The following is a 21,535-nucleotide window of genomic DNA, read 5'->3' on the forward strand; positions in this document are numbered from 1 at the left end:
TGAGTGTACTGTGCGGTTACACTTTTAGCTCACTGTGAACTCACATTGTGATCATATAGAGCAGGGATGGGCAAATGCTGTCCTGGAGGGCCACTGTCCTGCAGAGTTTAGCTCCAACCCTGATAAACTCTCCTGTCTGTAGCTTTCTAGTAATCCTGAAGACATTGATTAGCTGGTTCAGGTGTGTTTGATTAGGGTCCCAGACAGACAGTAACCATCAAAATAATGTTAATGTGTCAATGTTAACTGTATTGAATCAATATCTCTTTTGCTCCAGCAATTAATGTTGACATTTTTTTGAAAATGTCATCTATAAATCAATGGTGATGCCGTTGAGTCAATGTTACAATGTGATGTTGGTTCAACATCATGCCTGCACTCTCAGAAAATGAAACACAACAATTACAACTGACTTAAAGCCACACAACCAATGACGCGAATGTTATTTACTGCGCGCGCCAGCATTAGCAAGATTTGTCGCCATAACAAATTACCACTTTTGGTCAGAATAAAATTAGTGAACTGTGATGCTGAATTATGATCTTTGTTTCTGGTTTTCTTTGCAATAAATGATGTGTTTTAGAACACACTGTTGCAAAGATCCCACACTCACATAAAAGCTGAGAGTCAAACTGTCCAACTAAAGAAAATACTAATCACCATAATGAAAGAGGATGACGAGGAGGACAAGGAAGAGGAGGAGGAAGAGGAGTAGGGCAAGACAGAGGAAGAGGGGGAGGAAGAGGAGGAGGACAAGGAAGAGGAGGAGGAAGAGGAGTAGGGCATGAAAGAGGGGGAGGGGGAGGAGGGCAAGAAAGAGGAGGAGGGGGAGGAGGGCAAGAAAGAGGAGGAGGGGGAGGAGGGCAAGAAAGAGGAGGAGGAGGAGGAGGGCAAGAAAGAGGGGGTGGGGGGTGGAGGAAGAGGGCAAGAAAGGGGAAGAGGGGGAGGAGGGCAAGAAAGAGGAGGAGGAGGAGGAAGAGGGCAAGAAAGAGGAGGAGGAGGAGGAGGACAAGGAAGAGGAGGAGGAAGAGGAGGAAAACATTTTTTTATTCATACTGTAGTGCATGCTGGGAGTTTTATACTATCCTGGAACCCAGCATGCATTGTGACATGAAACTTTTGTCACCATTGCTGATTGTTGATGTCTGTGTGTGTCTGAGTCATGCAAAAATAATAATAAAAAAATAATGCACTAAAGGATTTCAATATCCTTCAGAATAACTGGTTACAAAAACATTGGTGGATTTAAAGTTGTAGATTCATAGCCTGGGAAAACCCAGACTACTTCCGGCGAATTTTAATTCTCTCTCCAGGATAGTCTGGAGAAGAGCCCATTCAAACTCATTTCTGTGCCGCCGAAATCGCGGCACCAATCAGAAACGTTTGGGGAGGGATTTACATGATGACGACAGCGCAGCGACGCTGAAGGAGATTTCATTACAAAGATGGATGCCGCCGTGGAACATCACTCGTTCGAATCATAGACAGTATATAAACGAATCAGTTATCGCGTCTGTTTTGAGCGATTTAAACTTACCGTTTTCGTCAAAACCGGAGCAAAGAACAACACTCGAAGCATACGTCATCTCCTTCATCGATCTGATTGCTTTTATGACTATCCAATTGCGGCCAGAGGAATTTGAGCTACGTCGGTTGGTGACGCCCCTTTGGAAATGATTTGTCTACATAGCTTCCCCAGACCCTACACTCAGTTTCAACTGAGAAGGGTCTGGTTTTAACCAGGCTAGTAGATTCACAGATATGTGATCAATATTAAAAACCCAGAAAATCATAGATTATACACAGGATAAGATCAGTGAATCAGACATGTTCAGGATGATCACGGCATTCTCACAACAGAATTTTTCCTTTTTTACAGCAAAGGGTTAACAGTGGAGTGAAAAGTACAGTATTTGTCTTTCAAATGTAGTGAATTACTGTCTACCTCTGCTTACCAGTTTGGTGTGTGTTTGGATTTCTATAGGCTGGGTCATGGAGGAGAGAGCAGAATTAAACCAGGACTGAAAAAATGTAAGTTTTAATAAACACATCCTGTGTTTAATTACATTAAATACGGTAAAAATCACCAAATTACCTAACATGATACACATTTATATGTAATTAAAATCATGCAACAAGAAAGAAAGAAAGAAAGAAAAGGGGTATTTATCCAGGGGTAACTGTACTTTGAACTTTTTTTTCTCACTCATTTCACCATGTTATGAATAATCTTGCTTTTTATCTCAACTACAGACAACTGTGATCTCACACTGGATAAAAATACAGCAGACTCTCGTCTTGCTCTTTCCGAGAGGAACCGAAAAGTGACCCGAGTGAAAGAGCGTCAGCCGTATCCTGATCATCCAGAGAGATTTGATTACTATGGTAACGTTTTATGTAAAGAGAGCCTGACTGGACGCTGTTACTGGGAGGCTGAATGGAGTGGAGTGGCTGACATAGCAGTGGTATATAAAGGAATCAGCAGAAAAGGAAACAGTAATGAGTGTTTTATTGGATACAATGAAAAGTCCTGGACTGTTTATTGCACAAGTAGCAATTTCTCTGCACTACACAATAAAAAAAGCATTGACATACCAGCTCCTTCAACGTCTAAGAGAGTAGGAGTGTATCTGGACGTGTCTGCCGGCACTCTGTCCTTCTACAGCGTCTCTGACACACACACACTCACACACTTACACACATTCAACACCACATTCACTGAACCACTCTATGCTGGATTTGGGTTGTATCCAGGCTCCTCTGTGTCTTTGCATTAGAGACAAAGGTACTTAAATAATTAAACTTGTTCGTAAGTAGTTACATAGATAAGTTTCAAAGGTAGTTCTAAAAGATTACGTTGTTACTATGCCTCTGTAACCAAATGGAGGCAGTGTAAAAAACAGTGTTGGCGAGTAGCTAACTACTAGTTGCAACGCTACTAACTTACATTTTTCAGTAGCTTGACAGTAGCTCAGTTGCTTTTAAAACAGTATAGCTTTTCCAGTAGCTAACTACTTTTCCCAGCAGGTAGCGGTTAGCAAAAGTTACATTCTGCTTTGCGTTTTGACGAGCCTGCAATGCATTGAAGCAGCACAGCATCTTATTAAATAACAAACTAAAATTGTGCATTACCACCATCTCTTGTTTTATCACACAACTTGCGGCTTTTCATTTAATTGAGAAAGAGATCGTAGGATGATTATGTAAAGGGCGTACAGGAGTGGATTAAATATTTCACATGAATCCACTGTAAACAAAAGTTGTGCAAACAAAAGTTTAAATCGCTGTCTGCGTCGAATACTTTCAGCACATACAGGTGCATTATAGCCTTTTTAAAATGATTAATTATCCTGCTTTATCGCACTTGTTATGTGGGCGTATTTGTAATACATGTGTGATTTGGGGAGAGTTATACTTATTGAGCGTGTGATGTGTTGTATACTTGCTCTCCTTTTTCTCTCTTTGTCTCTCTCCCTTGCACAGGCTGCAAATTGGGTTCAAGCTGATGCTCATTAGTTGAGTGAATGTTGCAGAGATCTCAAGCACTATAATAGAGTGAAGAAACAATGCTGGAGTGCTGATGGCTACATGCTTCACTCTTTTCCCTCAACCAGAATTGTGATCTTAGAAAATTGTCTTGGGTGTAATGTTTACAACTAAAGGCGGTCTTTATCTTTCATGGTTGCGTAACCGCTAGCTGTGGGAGAACGTGTGAATGCTGATTGTGTTTATTTCTTATGTTATTATTACTGTTTTATTTTCAATCTTAATTTGTGTAAATACTTTTTTTGAATTTGGAAGCAATAGGGAGAGGGTGCAGTTTTTTTCGAATTTTGCTTATGTTTATGTTAGACAGGGAGCGAGGGAAGACTTTGTTGTTTATTTGTTTTCTTTTGTATAGGTTATTTAATGTTACTCATTCAGTTATAAGGTTTTGTTTATGTTGACCTGGCCTTCTCCTGAAGATTTGCTTCCTTTCTCTTGTTTTCTTTTTGTTGCTGTTATCTTTGAATTATCAAATAAATTAAGAATTATTTTGCTTAATCTGGTGTTTTGTTGCTTTTTCTGGATCAGGGGATTGAAGTGACCGTCAGTCTTTTTTGTTATATTTATTATAATTTACAATAATTGTTACATCCTCTCCAACCCCTAGAAAACGGGGAGGTTCGTAACAAGTGGGGGCTTGCCCAGCCAATTTTCTGTCTTATAACAAAGTTAGAGCGTTTGTTCTTTTGGATCATATCAAAGTGCGAGTTTTGATTGGTCCGTCATTGATCATAGTGGTGAAATGTGTCTGTCTGCCTTCACTCTTGTGCCCACCATCGAAGCCTTTAATTGTTGTCGAAAAAATATTTAGTTCTGATTTCAGATTTCTTTGATATTAAGGTTAAAAAATATACTTCCAAACAAGTGCTTAAAGGGCATGTTGCAGGTTTTTTTCTTTTTTCAAAATTAATATAACCTTGTATGAAAATACCATATGAAAAGTAAATGCAGGATTAAAAATTGTTTTGCAAGACATAAGGGCACAAATTTAATAGAAAACGTGACAGTTTCCTTGACCATGTAGAAAAACCGCTTTCTTTCACCATCGCGTCATATGACGTCACCCGAGGGAGTCGTTTGCCGGCTCTGCGTTCGCTCAGTGCGGAGTAGGTTGGTATTCAGTTGGAGTGGTCATGATTCAGTGTGTTTTCGGTGCTTATTGTATTTCAATTAATCATCGTCGTGGTAAATGATTGTGAATTATGGCCTGTCAGGACACCGAGTCCACAGGTTTCCGAATAAGAAAAAGGACGGTGCGATCTTCCGTGCCTGTGTGCGTTTTGTGCCGGGTAAGAGACGGGACTTCACTTCTGCTTCTGCTTTGAAAAACGCGGTAGTGTGTAGCATTTACTATAGACCGGATGATTATAATCCCGGCGATATGTGCACACTGTCCTGGCTCCTTCATCGGGTCGCCCGGTGACGGTCCGCCGTCAGCATGTGGTTCGGCCGCCGGCGGGAAACATGACGCTCACGGATCCGTCAGACATCACTTATTGTACATCTGTTTTACAAAATGTGCCTTGTCTTAATTTAATTCATTAACATATCCTACATAAACTTGTAATGCATTTATGTGTTTGTTATTAGTCTGCAGCCGACACTTATTATTATTATTATAAATATAATATATTATGTTCTAGAATTCATTTTCAATCTGTACAAACCGACTTTAATGTTTGTGTTGGCTGTTTCTACATATAAAGTTTTTATACAGTAAGACAGTTGTGATTGTGATCATTCTTTTTATTCATCGTCACCAAATGGGTCAATTCAAAGCCTTTATAAAGTCCCTCTTCCTCTGGAAACTGTCTCCTAATGGTTGACACACACAGCACATGCAGGTAAGGGTCTAAATACTAGCTTTGCTATTGCCTGATACATGATGATAATAATCTGTACAGTACTGTGATCTGAGCATAGTGTTATACATATCGTCGGCTAACGTGGATATATCTATAATAAGCTACGCTGTTCTCTCGCCCTGTTCTCCTCACACCACAAATCACCGTTGTTCTGTCTAATCCTGGCCTGTCCTGCTCACTTGGCTTCATATCAGGCTCATAATTATATGATATCATCATATATATATATATCAATTACATGAATTACATATATCATACGAGTAAACATTTAGGCTACAATTTCCTCAGCTTCCGAGCTGTCATTGCAATCCATTGCTTTCCTATTGTTTACTTTGACCGCTCTCCCTCGTGTTGCGTCACTTCCAGTTCGGCAGTTTTCAAATGCGGAAAGTAAAATTTTATCACAAAAACGACTCCAGAAGCCTAAATAGCGTTTTATAAGTATATGTTTATATTTAAATCTAGTTCCTACATTATTTTTCTATACATTGGCTTACTGGGTACTCTAACCTGCAACATGCCCTTTAAAGATTACCTTTTTGAGAAATTGGTAGATGCAGGTATTCTGCCTAGACAATCTGATGAAGAGTTTGAATCTGAGGCGGAGGCCTGAATTTTAACACTGGGCCTCGGGATCTGAGGATTGCTTTGAAATGAAAAGAGATGGGTATTTTAATTAAAAAGCAAGAAAGTAATGCAGAAATGATTGGACTTTGTGTAGTGGAAAAGCAGGCAGAAAGAGACATTTAGATGCGTAAATTGGATTTGGAATCTGAGCAATTCCAATTCCACATACTCAGCCTAGTTCAGTTTCGTTGCCCATACCTATGACTGGTAGTGCAGTCACAGAGGATTTTTCCCCTACCGTCTCGAACTACGCTTTTGATGTAAGTAAGTATATTAGGCTCGTAACTCCGTTTAGGAAAGCTGAGGTGGACTCCTATTTTGTAGCGTTCGCGCAAATTGCGGGTAAACTAAAATGGCCAAAAGATATGTGGGCTTTACTTTTGCAGTGCAGTCTTAACAGGGAAAGCTCAAGAGGTTTGCTCAGCCTTGCCTATTGAAGGTTCCCTTGATTATGAAACTGTAAAGTCTGCTGTTTTGCGGGCATACGAGTTAGTCCCTGAAGTTTACCGACAGGAGTTTCGTGGGTATATGAAAACAGTAAAATAAGCTTATGTGGAGTTTGTGAGAGAAAAGAGGAATCTTTTCGAAAAGTGGTGTCTCTTTAGCAGTGTTAGCTCCCTGGAGGAGTTACAGGAGCTAATCCTGTTAGAAGAGTTTAAAAATTGCGTGCCATCAAATATTGTTGTGTATTTGAATGAACAAAAGGTTACTTCGCTCGCTTGCTAGTGCTGCAGTTTTGCAGTTAACGCATAAGAATGTCTTTGCGTCGGGGACGTCTGTCAAGTATCAGGTGGGGAATGTGGAGAATAAGATACCAGGAGTTACATGTTCGATTAAGGGCAAAACCACTCGATAATCAAATGGGAGTGTAGATAAGAGAGTTTGTTTCTTTTGTCTCGATTCAAATCACATGATTGTGGATTGTGAAGCGTGGAAGGAAAAGAGTGGAGCTTAAAGGACTAAAAGTGTTGATCTTGTTGAGATTGCATACTCTGTTAACTCTGATAAGGGCAAGACTTACCAGCCTTTTTTTGTTTAGGGGCACAGTCTTGTTATCGCCTGATTCTGAGTTCAAACCTGTAACAATTCTACAAAATACGGCAGCCGCTCAATCGTTTATATCTGCTGGAATATTGCTGCTCTCTAAAACTTAATTTGCTGGTGGTGACGTACTAGTACGCAGAATTGAGAATTGAGAAGAATTGTGCCACTTCATTCTGCATATTTGAAGTCTGATATCATTATTGGGGCAGTCAACTTAGCTGTGCGTGAACAGTTACCAGTGGAGGGTGTGACTTGATTCTTGGGAATGATCTTGCAGATGTCATCGTCTCCTTACACCAATTGTGACTCACACACCCACTACTTCCCAAAGTTTTGATCTAGCAGAGAAATGCCCCTTTGTGTTTTCCACTTGTGTGGTTACTCGAGCTCAGGCACAGAAATTTAAGGAAATAGTTGATCTGTCAAACTCATTTTTAGCCAATAAGGTGCCTAATGCTATGGAATGTGTTTTGTCTGTATCACCAGATCCTGTCTCTGATATAACCCCACATAGCAACATTTTGACGTCCCAGATCCGGCCCACATCTGGCACACGTGGAAAGATGATCTGTCCCACATGCAGCGTGGAATAAAAAAAAAATAAAAAAAAATAAAAAAATATATATATATATATATATATATATAATTTTTTTTATTTCACCTTTATTTAACCAAGTAAGTCAGTCGAGAACAAGTTCTCATTTACAACTGTGACAAGACAGTGCTACAAAAACACAGAGTTACAAATGGGAAATAAACTGTAACAAATTGCTGTAAAATTTACAGCAACTTACTGGCAATTTTGGTTGCCAGTGAGCCTGTAAATCATAAACTTCAATTATACTGTAAAATTATACAGCACAACAGTATGTTACTGTTATTAATAAAGCACTGAATTAAAACCTGAGATAACTTATTTCATTTGAGGAAATTGAGTGGTCATTTGGCATTAAATATTTATACCCTGAGCTTATTTCATTTGAGTCCACTAAGAAAAATACCTTATGAGTTAACAAAAAAACATAAATTTAAATAAATCCTACTGGATAACAACAACAACACACAAATTAGTTAAATAACTTTAATGCATCAGCAACTACACAATCACTGCCTTTAAATAAAGCAACATGCAGCATAACATCAGTGTTTTTCTGCTCATCCTGGACTGAAGCACAGGCTCTACTCTTCAACACAATGGTGACCCACAAAACTCAACAGAAACCCTTTAAATCCCTACAGATCATTAAACACTAACAGATCTCCACGATATCATTATGTGCAAAAACACATAAAATCACAAAGTAATTAACATAATTTTACTTTTTTTGTTTAGTAAATTTTACTGTGAGATTTTACTGTAAACTACTGACTTCAGACACAGCCTTAGATGAAATCAACTGAAGATAAAAGAAGACATTAAATCTGTGAAGATCTCAGCAGAGGAGGATTAAACAACTACACAAACAGCATTACCAGCTTCACCTATTACTAACCAGACTGACTTTATTTCTGTCATAATCAGAAGATCTGTTGGAAAATTAACGGAGGATTAGATGTTGATGAATTGTTTATTTTGTAGTCACCATGACGGTGATCAGGGTTTGCTTTAGTTGGGCTCTTGCCCTTGACATTTGAACATTAGTTTTTCTCTGGCTGCTTTGCCTGTGTGTTTATAAGACACAATAGTTATAACAAAAAAAAGCAAAAAGAAAAAAAGTAGTCTGGTGACTATGGCTGTTAAATCAGTAGCACCTCATTTCATCCAAATTTCAATTTATTCTTAATCTTAAATAATCATGTGGCTTTTTCTACATGACTGATTATTAAAGTCCAGTGATTTTACTTTAAGAAATCCAACAGCATTGTTATAATATGAACAATTTCAAAAAAACATTATGCATAGAAAGTTTTATAACACCATGTTTTTTTTGTTTGTTTTTTTTGTTGTTGTTGTCACACACAGACATCAACAATCAGCATTATGAATCTCAGCAATGGTGACACTCAAATGAAAAGCTTAATGTCGCAATGCATGCTGGGTACCACCATAGTACAGAACTCCCAGCATGCATTGTAGAATGCATAAATTATGCAGCTGAATTGTCTTATTTTGTTTTATTCTTACCATGTGCTTTTGTTTTTGTTGTTTTTTTATGTGACTTTTTAGTAGCTTGATTTGTAATGTTCCGAGTTGATCTGCTTATCTATATTTTGTTTGTCACCATTGTTGAGGTTCATATGCTGATTCTTGATATATGTGTGTGTTCCGGTATTTTGTATGGTTTTGTGAATCGTATATATATGAAACAAAATTTGCCTGATAATGTCACAACTGAACATCATGCTGTGGAATCAGTAAGGTGAAATTACAGACACAGTGTAATCACCATGGTAAAATCTCAGTGTAAAACTGGGAGTTGTGAAAAATATGATGTATCGGTGTTTTGCCAGATGAGAAGTTTATCTATGTATCATCTATTACAACTGTATCATATATCTCTTTTACTTTCTTTTATAACTGTTTTAATTTTCCTTGCTTTTATTTTGTGATTCTTTTAATTCCTTTCTGTAAAGGACTTTGAATTGTCATAGTGTATGAAATGTGATAAATAAACTTCCCTTGCCTTACCCGATAATACTGATGGGCATTAGCACGGTCTGAGTATTGCTGGTGATGTATATCTTTGTGAGATTATTTAAATAAATGCAAACCACAACAACAACCACACAATTGTAATGATTGAGTGCAGAATACTCCAAAAACAAGAGAAATGCGTGACACAGAAAGATGAAACAAAAGTTTCATCCATACAAAGAGTAGGAACACTACACATATACCAACTTTAACGACAAACCCAGAACTGAGGAAACTGCAGGCTTAAATACACAGAGGGAAGGATCAACAGAACAGGAAACGGGTGAGTAACAAATCAGAAACCATGACAACTATAAACTAGAGCTAAAGCAAATGGCAACATAACGGAACATGACAATGAAACTAAACAGAACATAATGAAATGAAATGAACTAAACATGAATGTGAATATCTTATTCATGGTTTTATTCAAAGCTAATCTATATCCTTTTTTGTCTTCCTTTTTTATTAAAGGTTTCTTAATAAATTATTGGTGATTGTACTCAAATTGTAGAAATTACATGTATAATAGAATAGAAAACAAGAAAAGGTCTTGCCTATTGCCTACAGTACCCAATGAGGCACTGAGCAGACGCTGAAGATGAATTGGACAGATATTCTGTTTCATGTTACACTAAAAAATTGCTGTAAAAAAGGGCCACATTTTGACAGTAACATGCTGTTTTCCATTAAAACAGCAATATACCATAGAAAACAATGCATTCTGGGTGATATTTGTCATTTTCGAGAGAAATTCTATTTGATTTTCGATTTACCTTTTCATTTAACATATTAATTAACATATTAATTAATATACCAGTTTAATTAACAGCGCTCAAAGTCGACACTCAGAGGCTGTGTTCCCAATCACACCCTATACCCTCAATCACTATTCCCTACATTAGTTCACTAATATAGTCCACTTGACAGAGTGAATACAAACAAGCGAGTTAATTCAGGCACTGATGAACACCTGTTGTTAACAAGCAGAATCACTGAAGGAAAGAGGAACAAGAAGAACAGAAAAAATATGAAATCAACTGAAGAGGATTAAACAACTCCACAAACAGCATTACCAGTTTCACTTATTACTGAACAAATTGACTTTATACAATTTTCTATTAAAACAGTAATATACTGTCGAAAACAATGCATTTTGGGTAACATTTTCGAGAAAATAGCCGACAGGAATATACTGTGAATTAATAGCGCTCAAAGTTGACACTCAGAGGCTGTGTTCCCAATCACACCCTATACCCTCAATCACTATTCCCTACATTAGTTCACTAAAATAGTCCCCTTGACTGAGTGAATGAAAAGAAAAGTTCACTGATAAACACCAGGACCCATATTTATCAAGCTTCTCAACGTGCCATTTTAGTCTTAAGTGCTGAGAATTCATTCAATTTACTCCTACTTTCAAACTTAAGTATAAAAGCAAGTTATCAAATTTCTTAAAGCTAAGAATCACTCTTACTCTCACAGTTATTTAAGACAGCTCGAGAGGTCTCTCAAGTGGTTAGGAGTTGCCAGTAGAGGCTTGAGATTGCACTGAGGAGACAGAGATGTGCATTTTGTGCATTTTACAGTAACATACTGTAGATTACAGTAAACAATTGTACAATTAACAGTAAATTACTGGCAACAGTGTTGCCAGTGTTTTACCATTAATTTAAAGGTCAATGTTTAACAGGGAGTACTGTTTATATGACAGGGATGTCTAGGAGGTCTGGACATTCTGTTGCAACAACACAGGGGAGTCTGGGTAAACCTTAAATCCAGCATAGAGTGGTTCAGTGAATGTGGTGTTGAATGTGTGTAAGTGTGTGAGTGTGTGTTTGTCAGAGACGCTGTAGAAGGACAGAGTGCCGGCCGACACGTCCACATACACTCCTACTCTCTTAGACGATGAAGGGGCAGGTATATCTGTTTGCTTTAAATTGTGACAAGCAGAATAACTTCTGCTAGAGCAATACAGATTCCAGGACTTTTCACTGTATCCAAACCAACAGTCTTCACTCAGCCCTTTCCTCCTGATTCCCTTATAAGCTACTGAAATATCAGCTCCCCTTCCACTCCATTCAGCCTCCCAGTAACAGCGTCCAGTCAGCCTCTCTCCACACAGAACCTGCTCAAAGCCATCAAATCTGTCTGGATGATCAGGATACGGCTGCTTGTCTTCCACGCGTGTCACCTTTCTGTTCCCCTCAGACAGCATGAGTTTAACATGTGCTGTGTTTGGATCCAGTGTGAGATCACAGGCATCTGAACACAAGAAGAGAGATTAAAAGAGAGAACTTTTACAACACACATATATCTTGTTACTATATATGTTGGACATACAGTATGGTTTCCCAATATGATGTAATGATTTTGGGCTGATTAGTGTTTTGAGACACTATTAGAAAATCTAAGAAATCATAGAAAATGTATGAAAATTGTATGAAAAATTTATGAAAATTTGTCTCTAGTGTCATGACTCTAAATAAAGATGTAAAGTCAAGTTTTACAGTAGTGTCCAAAAGTGATGTCCAGCCTAGCAAAATTAATATATTCACTATTTATTCAAGTATTATTAAAAATGTGTTAAAGATTTTGTAAGCATATTTCATAGTTGTGTTTGGAGTCAATTGTTTTATTAATAACTGAATATGTTGTAGTCAATGTATGCTTTCTCCTTCCAGCATTTTGTAATCTGTGCAGTTTTTTGCATAGTAAAATAAAACCTGTAGCTGTAGTTTGTCTTTTACACCTAATGATTTTTTTCATATACACCTTAACCAAATGTACTGTTTTGTTCTCCTTTCATATTTAGAATATTTATTATATTATAAATAAGATATAAAAAAACAGAATAAAAATAATGTTAAAAAAGAGTCAAGAGCCCCACTAAAGTAAACACTGATCACGATCATGGTAACTTCAAATTAAACATTTTCAATAAATCAGTTCTAAACCTCTGTTATTTCTCAATAAGTCTGATTATGAGTTAATAAGTCAATCTGGTTAGTAATAAGTGAAGCTGGTAATGCTGTTTGTGGAGTTGTTTAATCCTTCTCTGCTGAGATCTTAATGTCAAGTCAAGTCAAGTAAATCATTTTTGTAAATACCATTACCATTAATTTAAAGGTCAATGTTATGGTAATTATGGTAAAATGGTAATTATGTAAATATGATAAACAAATAACTAAACTCGGCATGAGAGAAAAAAAAAAACTGAACTGAATTCAAAACTTCAGATTAATAAAAGAAAAATAAGAAAAATCGTTTTTTTTTTGGAGAATGATCCAGATGACAACATCAGTACACAGTTGTAATGTGAGGATCTGTCTGTGTGTTTGTTTTAAAACATACATTTTTGCAGTCCTGTTGAAATCCTGGTCTCTCCGCCATGGTCCATACTACAGTAACACAAACATAAAAAAATACTGTGACACATCTACTATATACGTATGCTATATATATACTACTCTGTACATGCACTGTTTACGGAGCCTCTAAACGGACATGGCGGTGGAAAAAATTTGGGATAGGAGAATTTTTTTTTTTTTGCGTTCCCTCACAAAACTTGTGAGCTTGGACAAACTGTTTTCCCAGTTGTCCCGCTTGGAGTGTTTCAGAGCTCCGTACATTAACAATGGAGCATTTCATAGTGTTTGAACTTGAACTCGAGTATAAAGAAATGCGGTCAGTGCTTAGTTCAAGGACTTGAACTAAAGTTGGCAATATATTCACAGATTCGAACTTCAGATTAGAGCTAAACGTTGTTAAAACACAAATGACACCTATTTCCAATCACAGTAACGTAGACAACGATTTTACTCAAAACAAGCTTTATAATATAAATTGGTCTCTATGAGCAGGCGGCTGAGAGACAAGTCTGAAAAAGTGCAAAACCCAAAACCCTTTCACACATTTTAGCCTATATTATGAAATATATTTAATAACTTCACTGTAACACTCTGTACTGTCACCAAATTCAGTTCACACATCACTGCTCTCCTTGTGGTTATACTACAACACTTAGTTTGATAAACTTGCATAATTTTTATGATTGTTTAATTATGAAACAAAATCAATAACTTCATTGTTATTAGAAAAAATATGTAATAACTTCAATGCCATCAAATTCAGTAAGAAATGATCATGCAAAAGCTATGGTTGTAACTAGTATGTTAGCTGCATACCAACTTATTTTGTATTGCTATTACTTGCCAAACTAAGTGTTGTAGTATAAGCAGCAGGAGAGCAGTGATGTGTAAACTGAGTTTGGTGTGTTACAGTGAAGTTATTGAATTTTTTTTTCATAATATAAAATGTGCAAAATCACATTTTATCAAACTAAATGTTGTATAACCAGTAGGAAACCTCTGATGTGTAAACTGAATTTGGTGAGGTGACAATACAGTGAAGATTGTCAGGTTGCATTGAAGTTAATGGGCCCTATTTTAACGATCTGAAACGCAAGTATCAAACGCGAAACGCAAGTAACTATGTGGGCGGATCCCGGGCGATGTTGCTATTATGCCGGCGGGATAAATTACTCTTGCGGCCGAAATCAGCTAATGATTAAAAGTCGTTCATTTTGATACAGTTGCTGACCAGTTACAGTCTAACATCATCAAACATATTTATTCAAATATATGTTTTACATTTAATCTGCATATCCAGTTTGCATATGGGTAGTTGACAAATAACAGAAATGAACTTTTCTCTTCAACGTCTATATTTTACGTGAAAAAAATATATGAATTTATTAAGGAATGTGTATATTTTAAACATTGTATCTGGTCACCATTTGTTAGTTTTTTCCAGTTTTACCATTTTATAAGTACAAACATTCCCTGTAGTTTCTTAAAAGGGTTATAGAATGATTTTATAGGGTATTTCACACTGTTCCTTAAGGTATCCAAATAGGGTATGTAACAATGGTTGCGCTGAAAATGCCCCCGGTGGCTCTTTTATAAGCCCTAATGCAACCCTGAGAAATGGCCCCAGAATGAAACGAGCGGTTTTCTCCCTTTTATGGTATGCTCATGAATATTTAGATGAGCTGCAGACTGATTGGTTGGTTTACAACGAGGAATCTCCAAAGCAAAGACGCAACATGCCCAATGAAGATTGGCAGCACTCACTGTGTATCTAAACTACTATTGAATAAATATTTCAATTAAACCAAACCGTCACACTAACTGTACCTGCTAGATAACAATAGCTACAGGGTGTCTACAGATATGAAATTTAACTTAAATTTAAGTCATTTTAAGACCTTTTTAATACCACCTTAAATGAAATTTAAGGAGACCAAACCTGCAATGGAAATACACACGTACACATATATATATATATAAATCATCACATTTCGCAAAATATCATTGCTGTCACAAATGCTATTTATTATTACAATTAGGGATGCTCATTTCGATTAATTTTCCCGACCGACAACCGCCGCTCGTTAATCGATTATTAACCGTTAACTGATAAGATTATAATATTGAATTGGCATTAAATACAAATAAAATTTACACGTATCTGTGACCCTTTCAAAAAATTTTGCAAAGTGCAAACAGCAGCATACAGAACAGATCAACAACAGAACCTGGATTCAGTTTAAATTTTCCATGCACCTGCAGCATTTCTGACAGTGAGAGAAAAACAGAATAAAATAGGCCTACACTAAATATATTTTTTAAACTTAAATAATTAACAAATTAAGATGACAAAAAGAAAACACTGAATCCGTTTGAACAAAGCTTTCAAAAACCAGCAATTTTTTCCCCGTTAGACTAAGATTTTTCGTTAAATAAAAATAGCAGCCCTACCTCAACACCTCATCTCACTTTTATTTTAAAAAAGCAACATATCAACGTGATGTGGGGTCAGTCTGGAGCGCAGCCTGTTGACAGTTGACCCGCAGCAGAAAACACCCTCTCAGATGGGACAGATGTCCCGGGAATACACGGGTAACGTCTCGCTAGAGACGCGTGTGGTTGCGCGTGTCGACGCGCTCTGTGAGTTAATAAATATAAGCTATGTAGTATTTTATTTTTAAACCATGCAGCAAAAAAAATAAATAAAATAAATAAAAAAAAATAACGTTTAACTGATAGTATTAATCGGTCAAAATTTTTACTTTCAGTTAACGGTTAAATGGTCAATATGAGCATCCCTAATTACAATATACAATGAACTTTTCATATCAGCAGCGCAGACAATATCCAAGGGGCTGTTTACACCTGGCCCTTTCATGCGTTTTCTCATAATGGATAGCTATCGGATTTATCTAAACGATACCATTTACACCTGGTCACATAAATGTGTTTTTGGAAAACAGATTTAAATCCGATCCTCAATTCCCGTGCTAAATGCAGATTTAATGGAGTGCACGTCACCGAAAGCAACAGATATGAGCTGCATTTTATTGATCATCAGCTAAAATTTCAACATCAAAGACCGCAATAAGAGAGAGCGGCAACAGCCTTGATAAGATCATTTAATTTCTTTACTTTTAATGATGATGATGATGATGATTGTGTGAACTTACTTTCACTTTGATTTGCGATAGTTTGCACGTTGGCTTAATGAATACATGCTCAGCTGCTCATTTGCGGTGATGCGTGTAGCATCGTCATATCTAGCTTTAATATGACATTGTAGCCTATAACACGCTCTCACAAGTTTTTCATTTTTTTTTCATTTTTGGGAGGAGTACAATTTACATATGTGGTTTCGACAACCAGATGCATTTACACTTGTCTAGTTTCGTCTGGAATGTGGCCCAGACCTCCTCCTGAAGTGGTTTGAGCGATTGGATTCAAATCCGTCTCGAATGCGTTTCGGAGGGCATTTACACCTGGTCTTTTCACAATCGGATAGCTATCCGATCACAGAAAACGCATGAAGTGGCCAGGTATAAACAGCCCCCAAGAAATCCAAAATCCAAAAATCAGCCAAAGAGCTATAGAAATACAGTTCTTTTGAAGGAGAAAATTATTTTTCAAATACCTTGATTCCCATTGTACCCAGTTTAAAAAGTCTTCGACAAACAGCGCAGTTTGCCTCGTATACATTTCCAGGTACCGGCTTTAACCACCACGAGAACTCATCATTCTCGAGCCATTGTGGCTAAACTGTGTCTGACTGCACGATCACCATTGATATTCCTGGGCCCAGAAAGTGGGCTGTGTGTATGCAAATTTAGGGGCATAACAAAGGTACAGACCAGATCCAAATAAGGAAATGTGTTACGTCATATTTGAGCTGATTTGAGATTCGACCGTCTTACAGCTGCAGTTTAAAGTTTTGAGATTTTTGGGGGAAAGTTTTGGGGGAATAGATTACTTATGTTTGACATACTTGAGTATCTGCAGTGAGCAGTTTGGATCCTTCAGTTTCTCTGAGAGCAGCTTGGCTCCTAAATCGCCTGGGTGATTGTAGCTCAGATCCAGCTCTCTCAGGTGTGATGGGTTTGAACTCAGAGCTGAAGACACATAACCACAGCCTTCCTCTGTCACCATGCAACCTGACAACCTGCAGATGTACAATGATTAGTGTTAGTATGTTTGTATAATCTTTTCCAAAATACTCATATTAGTATAATCTTAACCGTTCTATTTCATCAGAAACGATCTGTAAACAGGGCTTTAAGTGTAAAATACCGAACAATTTTACCTTACCACTACTGTGACAAAAGATAAAAGATAAAACAGTGCTGAGAAGTCAGTTATGAAGGATTTTTAAACTCTTTCACAAAAATCGTTTGAACTACGGCATCATTTAGACACTCAGAGGCATCAAGAATCAGCATATGAATCTCAACAATAGTGACAATCAATAAAAAAGGTAAACATATCAACCCTGAACATCACAAAACAAGCTACTAAAAGTCAACACAAAAACAACAGCAAATAGTAAGAATGAAAGAAAATGACAATTCAGTGGCATAATTTATTGATGCTGAAATGCATGCTGGGAGTCCTGGATGACTTTTGTACAATGCTGGTACCCAGCATGCATTGTGGCATGAAAATTTCGATTGTTACCATTGTTGAGATTCATATGCTGATTCTTGATGTGTGTGTCTGAACAATGCAGAAGTTCAGAATGTTTTGAGCACAAACTGTTTTTACATTTTTTTATATATTATCTGGTCACAGAGATATCATAACAAAATTTATAAAATTATACATTAAATTAGGGGGTAGATCAGTGAAATAGGCTATTAGATGATGATTGTGACCATTACCCTAATAAATAGCCAACATCCTCTGCTTTTTTGCCATTACAATTGTATTGTAAAGACAGTTACAGGAGCTAGAGAAAAACTAATGTTAAAAGTCAAGGGTCAAGAAGCCCAACTAAAGCAAACATTGATAATGGTAACTTCAAATGAAACAAAAAATCATCAACATCTAAAGCTCTGTTAATTCTAAATAAGAATTGTAGATGTCTGACAAAAATAAAGTAAATCTGGTTAGTAATAAGTGAAGCTGGTAATGCTGTTTGTGGAGTTGTTTAATCCTCTGCTGAGATCTTCAGAGATTTAGGCTACGTCTACATTAATCCGGATACATTTGAAAACGGCGTTTTCGTTTATAAACGCTCTCCAGCCACACTAACGTTTTCAGGCGTTTTCGGACGTTTCAGTGTGGATGAGAAACTTTTGAAAAACGTCTGAAAACGCTAAATTCACATTACTGCGCATGCGTTAAACCCCCACAAAAGCTCACTGATATGATTCAGATGGAAAAATAAATAATGAAGTTATTGCGCAATTCTTCTAACAGGATAATTTTATTTAGTAAAATATCTCACCATTCACTGATGCGGTCCAGGTCGCACGTAGTCACCATATGTTTGGTCTAAACGCAACTACCGGTAGGCTACTCTCATGTATTGCCGCAGGACAGCAAATGTGAGTAAATTCTGTCATCTTTGCAGGACTGTGATATGAAGAGTGCAATGTAGAATATTTTTAGCAACAGTGTGAAAGTGAAAAACACATAAAAAGCACAATACTGGTAATAAACACGAATACCTATTGGTACAATATGCATCACATGACTAAATTTACGTCATAGTTTTTAAATACCACCGGTTTCACAGTCCACACTACAACGTGCAAACGGCGTTTTCAAATGTATCCACTTTGGAGTGCGTTTTCAAAAAAGCTTAGTTTTCATTATTAAAAACGCTGTCTCAGTGTGGACGGGAGGCCAAAACGGAGAGAAAAATATACGTTTTCAAACGAAAACGTATTAGTGTGGACATGGCCTTAATGTCTTCTTTTATCTTCAGTTGATTTCATCTAAGGCTGTGGCTGAAGTCAGTTGTAGTTCTTGTGTTTCTCTTTCCTTCAGTGATTCTGCTTGCTAATCATCAGCTGTCTTCAATAATGCTCAATCATCACTCAATTATATTTATAGTAATGGATTGATGAGGATTTAACAATCATATAGTCTCTGGATTCACTGATCTCATCCAGTGTTAAATCCCTTATCAAAAGTGTTATATTATTAGCATACTTAAATTGTACATTACCACCACTGTGAAACTACAGCAAGTGTTCCAACAGCAATCAGTTACAATGAAGGACTACAGAGTGTTAAAAGTAACACTGAAGCAGTGTTAAAATTAATGAGATAATTAAGTGATAAATTAGGTGATAATTGGCCATTATGGAAGACACCTGATGATAACAAGCAGAACCATTGAATACCAAAAACCAAGAAACAAAAAAAAGATGAAGAAACACAAGAAGTACCACTGACTTCCAGACAGAGGTGGAAAGTCGGGGTTCAGAAAGTAAAAGTTCTCCTCAGTATTTTGTTCCAATCACCTGGATTTGCTAACTCAGACAGGAGAGAGAACTAATTAATGAAATCGGCTGCACAGCAAAAACTCCAGTGTTAAATGAACTCTCCTGGGAGTTTATTTGGTTCCAGACTCAAGAGTGTTAAAGTGTTAAAATATGAGTGTTAAAGTTAATGAGCTAATTAAGTGATTGATTGAGTGATGATTGACCATTATTGAAGACACCTGATGTTAAGAAGCAGAATCACTGAAGGAGAAAAATCACAATTTTAGTCAGCATTATGGAGATCAGTGTTTGATTTAGTTGGGCAGTTGACCTTTAAATGTTTAACTTTAGATTTTGTTTGGCTGTTGTAATTGAGTTATAACAGCCAGATGAACAAAGAGAAAAGGTGATCAGGTGGTGTTGGTAATATTTTAACATAATCATCATTTGTCCTGAATCACTGAACTCATTTAGAGCCTAATCTCTGACTTAAATGTCTATTGGTCATTACAGCATCACAGTGATTCTACAGAATAAGATTCAGATTTTCAATAACATCTATATGATTTCTTAAAAGTTGTTCTGATATATATATGTGTGTATATGTGTATATGTGTATGTGTGTATATGTATATATATATATATATATATATATATATATATATATATATATATATATAATCTTTCTTTAAGGCACACACAGACATCAGTGTATGAATCTCAACAATGGTGACAAAAAGAATATTCATTTAGGAAAAGGAAATTACTAAGACAATTCAGATCATAATTTATTCATACCGCATGATGGGAGCCATGAATGAGTTTTGATCGGTGGCACCCAGAATGCACTGCAACATGCTTTATTATTGTCACCATTGTTGAGAATCACAGGCTGATTCTTGATGTCTGTGTTTCCAAATAAAAGTCTTTTGATCAGAACAGCTTTTAAGAAATCTTTTTGATTATATGGAAAATGCTGCAAATAGTATACTTTAGAACCACAGGCTGCTGTAATCAACAAGGTAAACCTAACTCTCTAAATAAGTTTTGTGATTCTGGTCAAATGATGATTATGTCAAAACATAAGCAACACCACCTGATCAGCTTTTCTTGTTGTTCATCTGGCAGTTATAACTCAGTTAAAGCAGCCAAACTAAATCTAACGTTATTTGACTAAGGGTCAAGAGCCCAACTAAAGCAAACACCGATCACAATAATGGCAACTTTAAAAATTAGATTTTTTCCTTCAGTGATTCTGCTTGTTAACATCAGGTGTCTTCAATAATGATCAATCATCACTAAATCAATCACTAAAGTATATCATTAACTTTAACACTCTGAAGCCAAATAAACTCCCAGGAGAGAGTTCATTTAACACTGGAGTTTTTGCTGTGTGAGTTCATGGGTGGAATAAACATATGGCAGGACTTTTACTTTCTGACCCCTGGACTTTCCACCTCTGCTTCCAAACACAGCCTTAGATGAAATCAACTGAAAATAAAATCTCATTTAAATCACATTAAATCTGTAAAGATCTCAGCAGAGGAGGATTAAACTCCACAAACAGCATTACCAGCTTCACTTATTACTAACCAGATTGACTTTACAGTATTTCTGTCAGACGTCTACAGAAGTTATTACAGAGAATTAACAGATATTTAGATGTTGATTTTTTTTTTTGTATAATAGTTTTGTTTGACGTTACCATTATGGTGATCAGTGTTTGTGTTAGTTGATCTCTTGACCCTTGACTTTTTAATGTTAGTTTATCATTTTTATAACAGTGTGTTTAACAAAACACATACACATGTGTTTTCACACTGCACGAGGTTGCAGTCAGTCGATCCATTCCAGTTGTGGTGAGTATACAGCAGTGCAACGATCGTTTCCACACTGAGTCTATTTTTGCTATGCTGTAAACGCTGAATTAAAGTGACAGCGCATGTTTCATGCTCAAAATGAACACAGATAGTAATTTCACCATAAATGTGTTTAATTAAATAAAATGTAGTAATCTCA

General features: G+C 36.6%; 1 protein-coding gene and 1 pseudogene across 5 annotated transcripts in view; one reads left to right on the forward strand and one right to left on the reverse strand.

Moving 5' to 3' along the window:
* Positions 1-10,266, forward strand: part of LOC309495387 (NLR family CARD domain-containing protein 3-like) — a 24,152-nt gene extending 13,886 nt beyond the window's left edge. For 3 of the 4 annotated variants that reach the window (XM_082165102.1, XM_082165104.1, XM_082165103.1), the window contains 2 exons: positions 1,985-2,031; positions 2,254-10,266. In XM_082165102.1, coding sequence (XP_082021228.1) covers positions 1,985-2,031; positions 2,254-2,777 — 571 coding nt within the window. In that variant the 3' untranslated portion in view covers positions 2,778-10,266. Of the gene's footprint in view, positions 1-1,984; positions 2,077-2,253 lie in introns of all 4 variants that reach the window. The other variant, XM_082165105.1, reaches the window with a different exon arrangement.
* LOC309495378 (NLR family CARD domain-containing protein 3-like) overlaps positions 9,862-21,535 on the reverse strand; it is a 22,555-nt pseudogene continuing 10,881 nt past the window's right edge. Inside the window, exons 7-9 of the transcript XR_014211775.1 lie at positions 17,074-17,247; positions 13,072-13,118; positions 9,862-11,982 (exon numbers count right to left, since the gene is read on the reverse strand). The product of XR_014211775.1 is annotated as an NLR family CARD domain-containing protein 3-like (transcript). The remainder of the gene's footprint in view (positions 11,983-13,071; positions 13,119-17,073; positions 17,248-21,535) is intronic.

Source organism: Leuciscus leuciscus (genome assembly GCF_965113295.1).
Source record: "Leuciscus leuciscus genome assembly, chromosome: 3".
Lineage (NCBI taxonomy): Eukaryota > Metazoa > Chordata > Actinopteri > Cypriniformes > Leuciscidae > Leuciscus > Leuciscus leuciscus.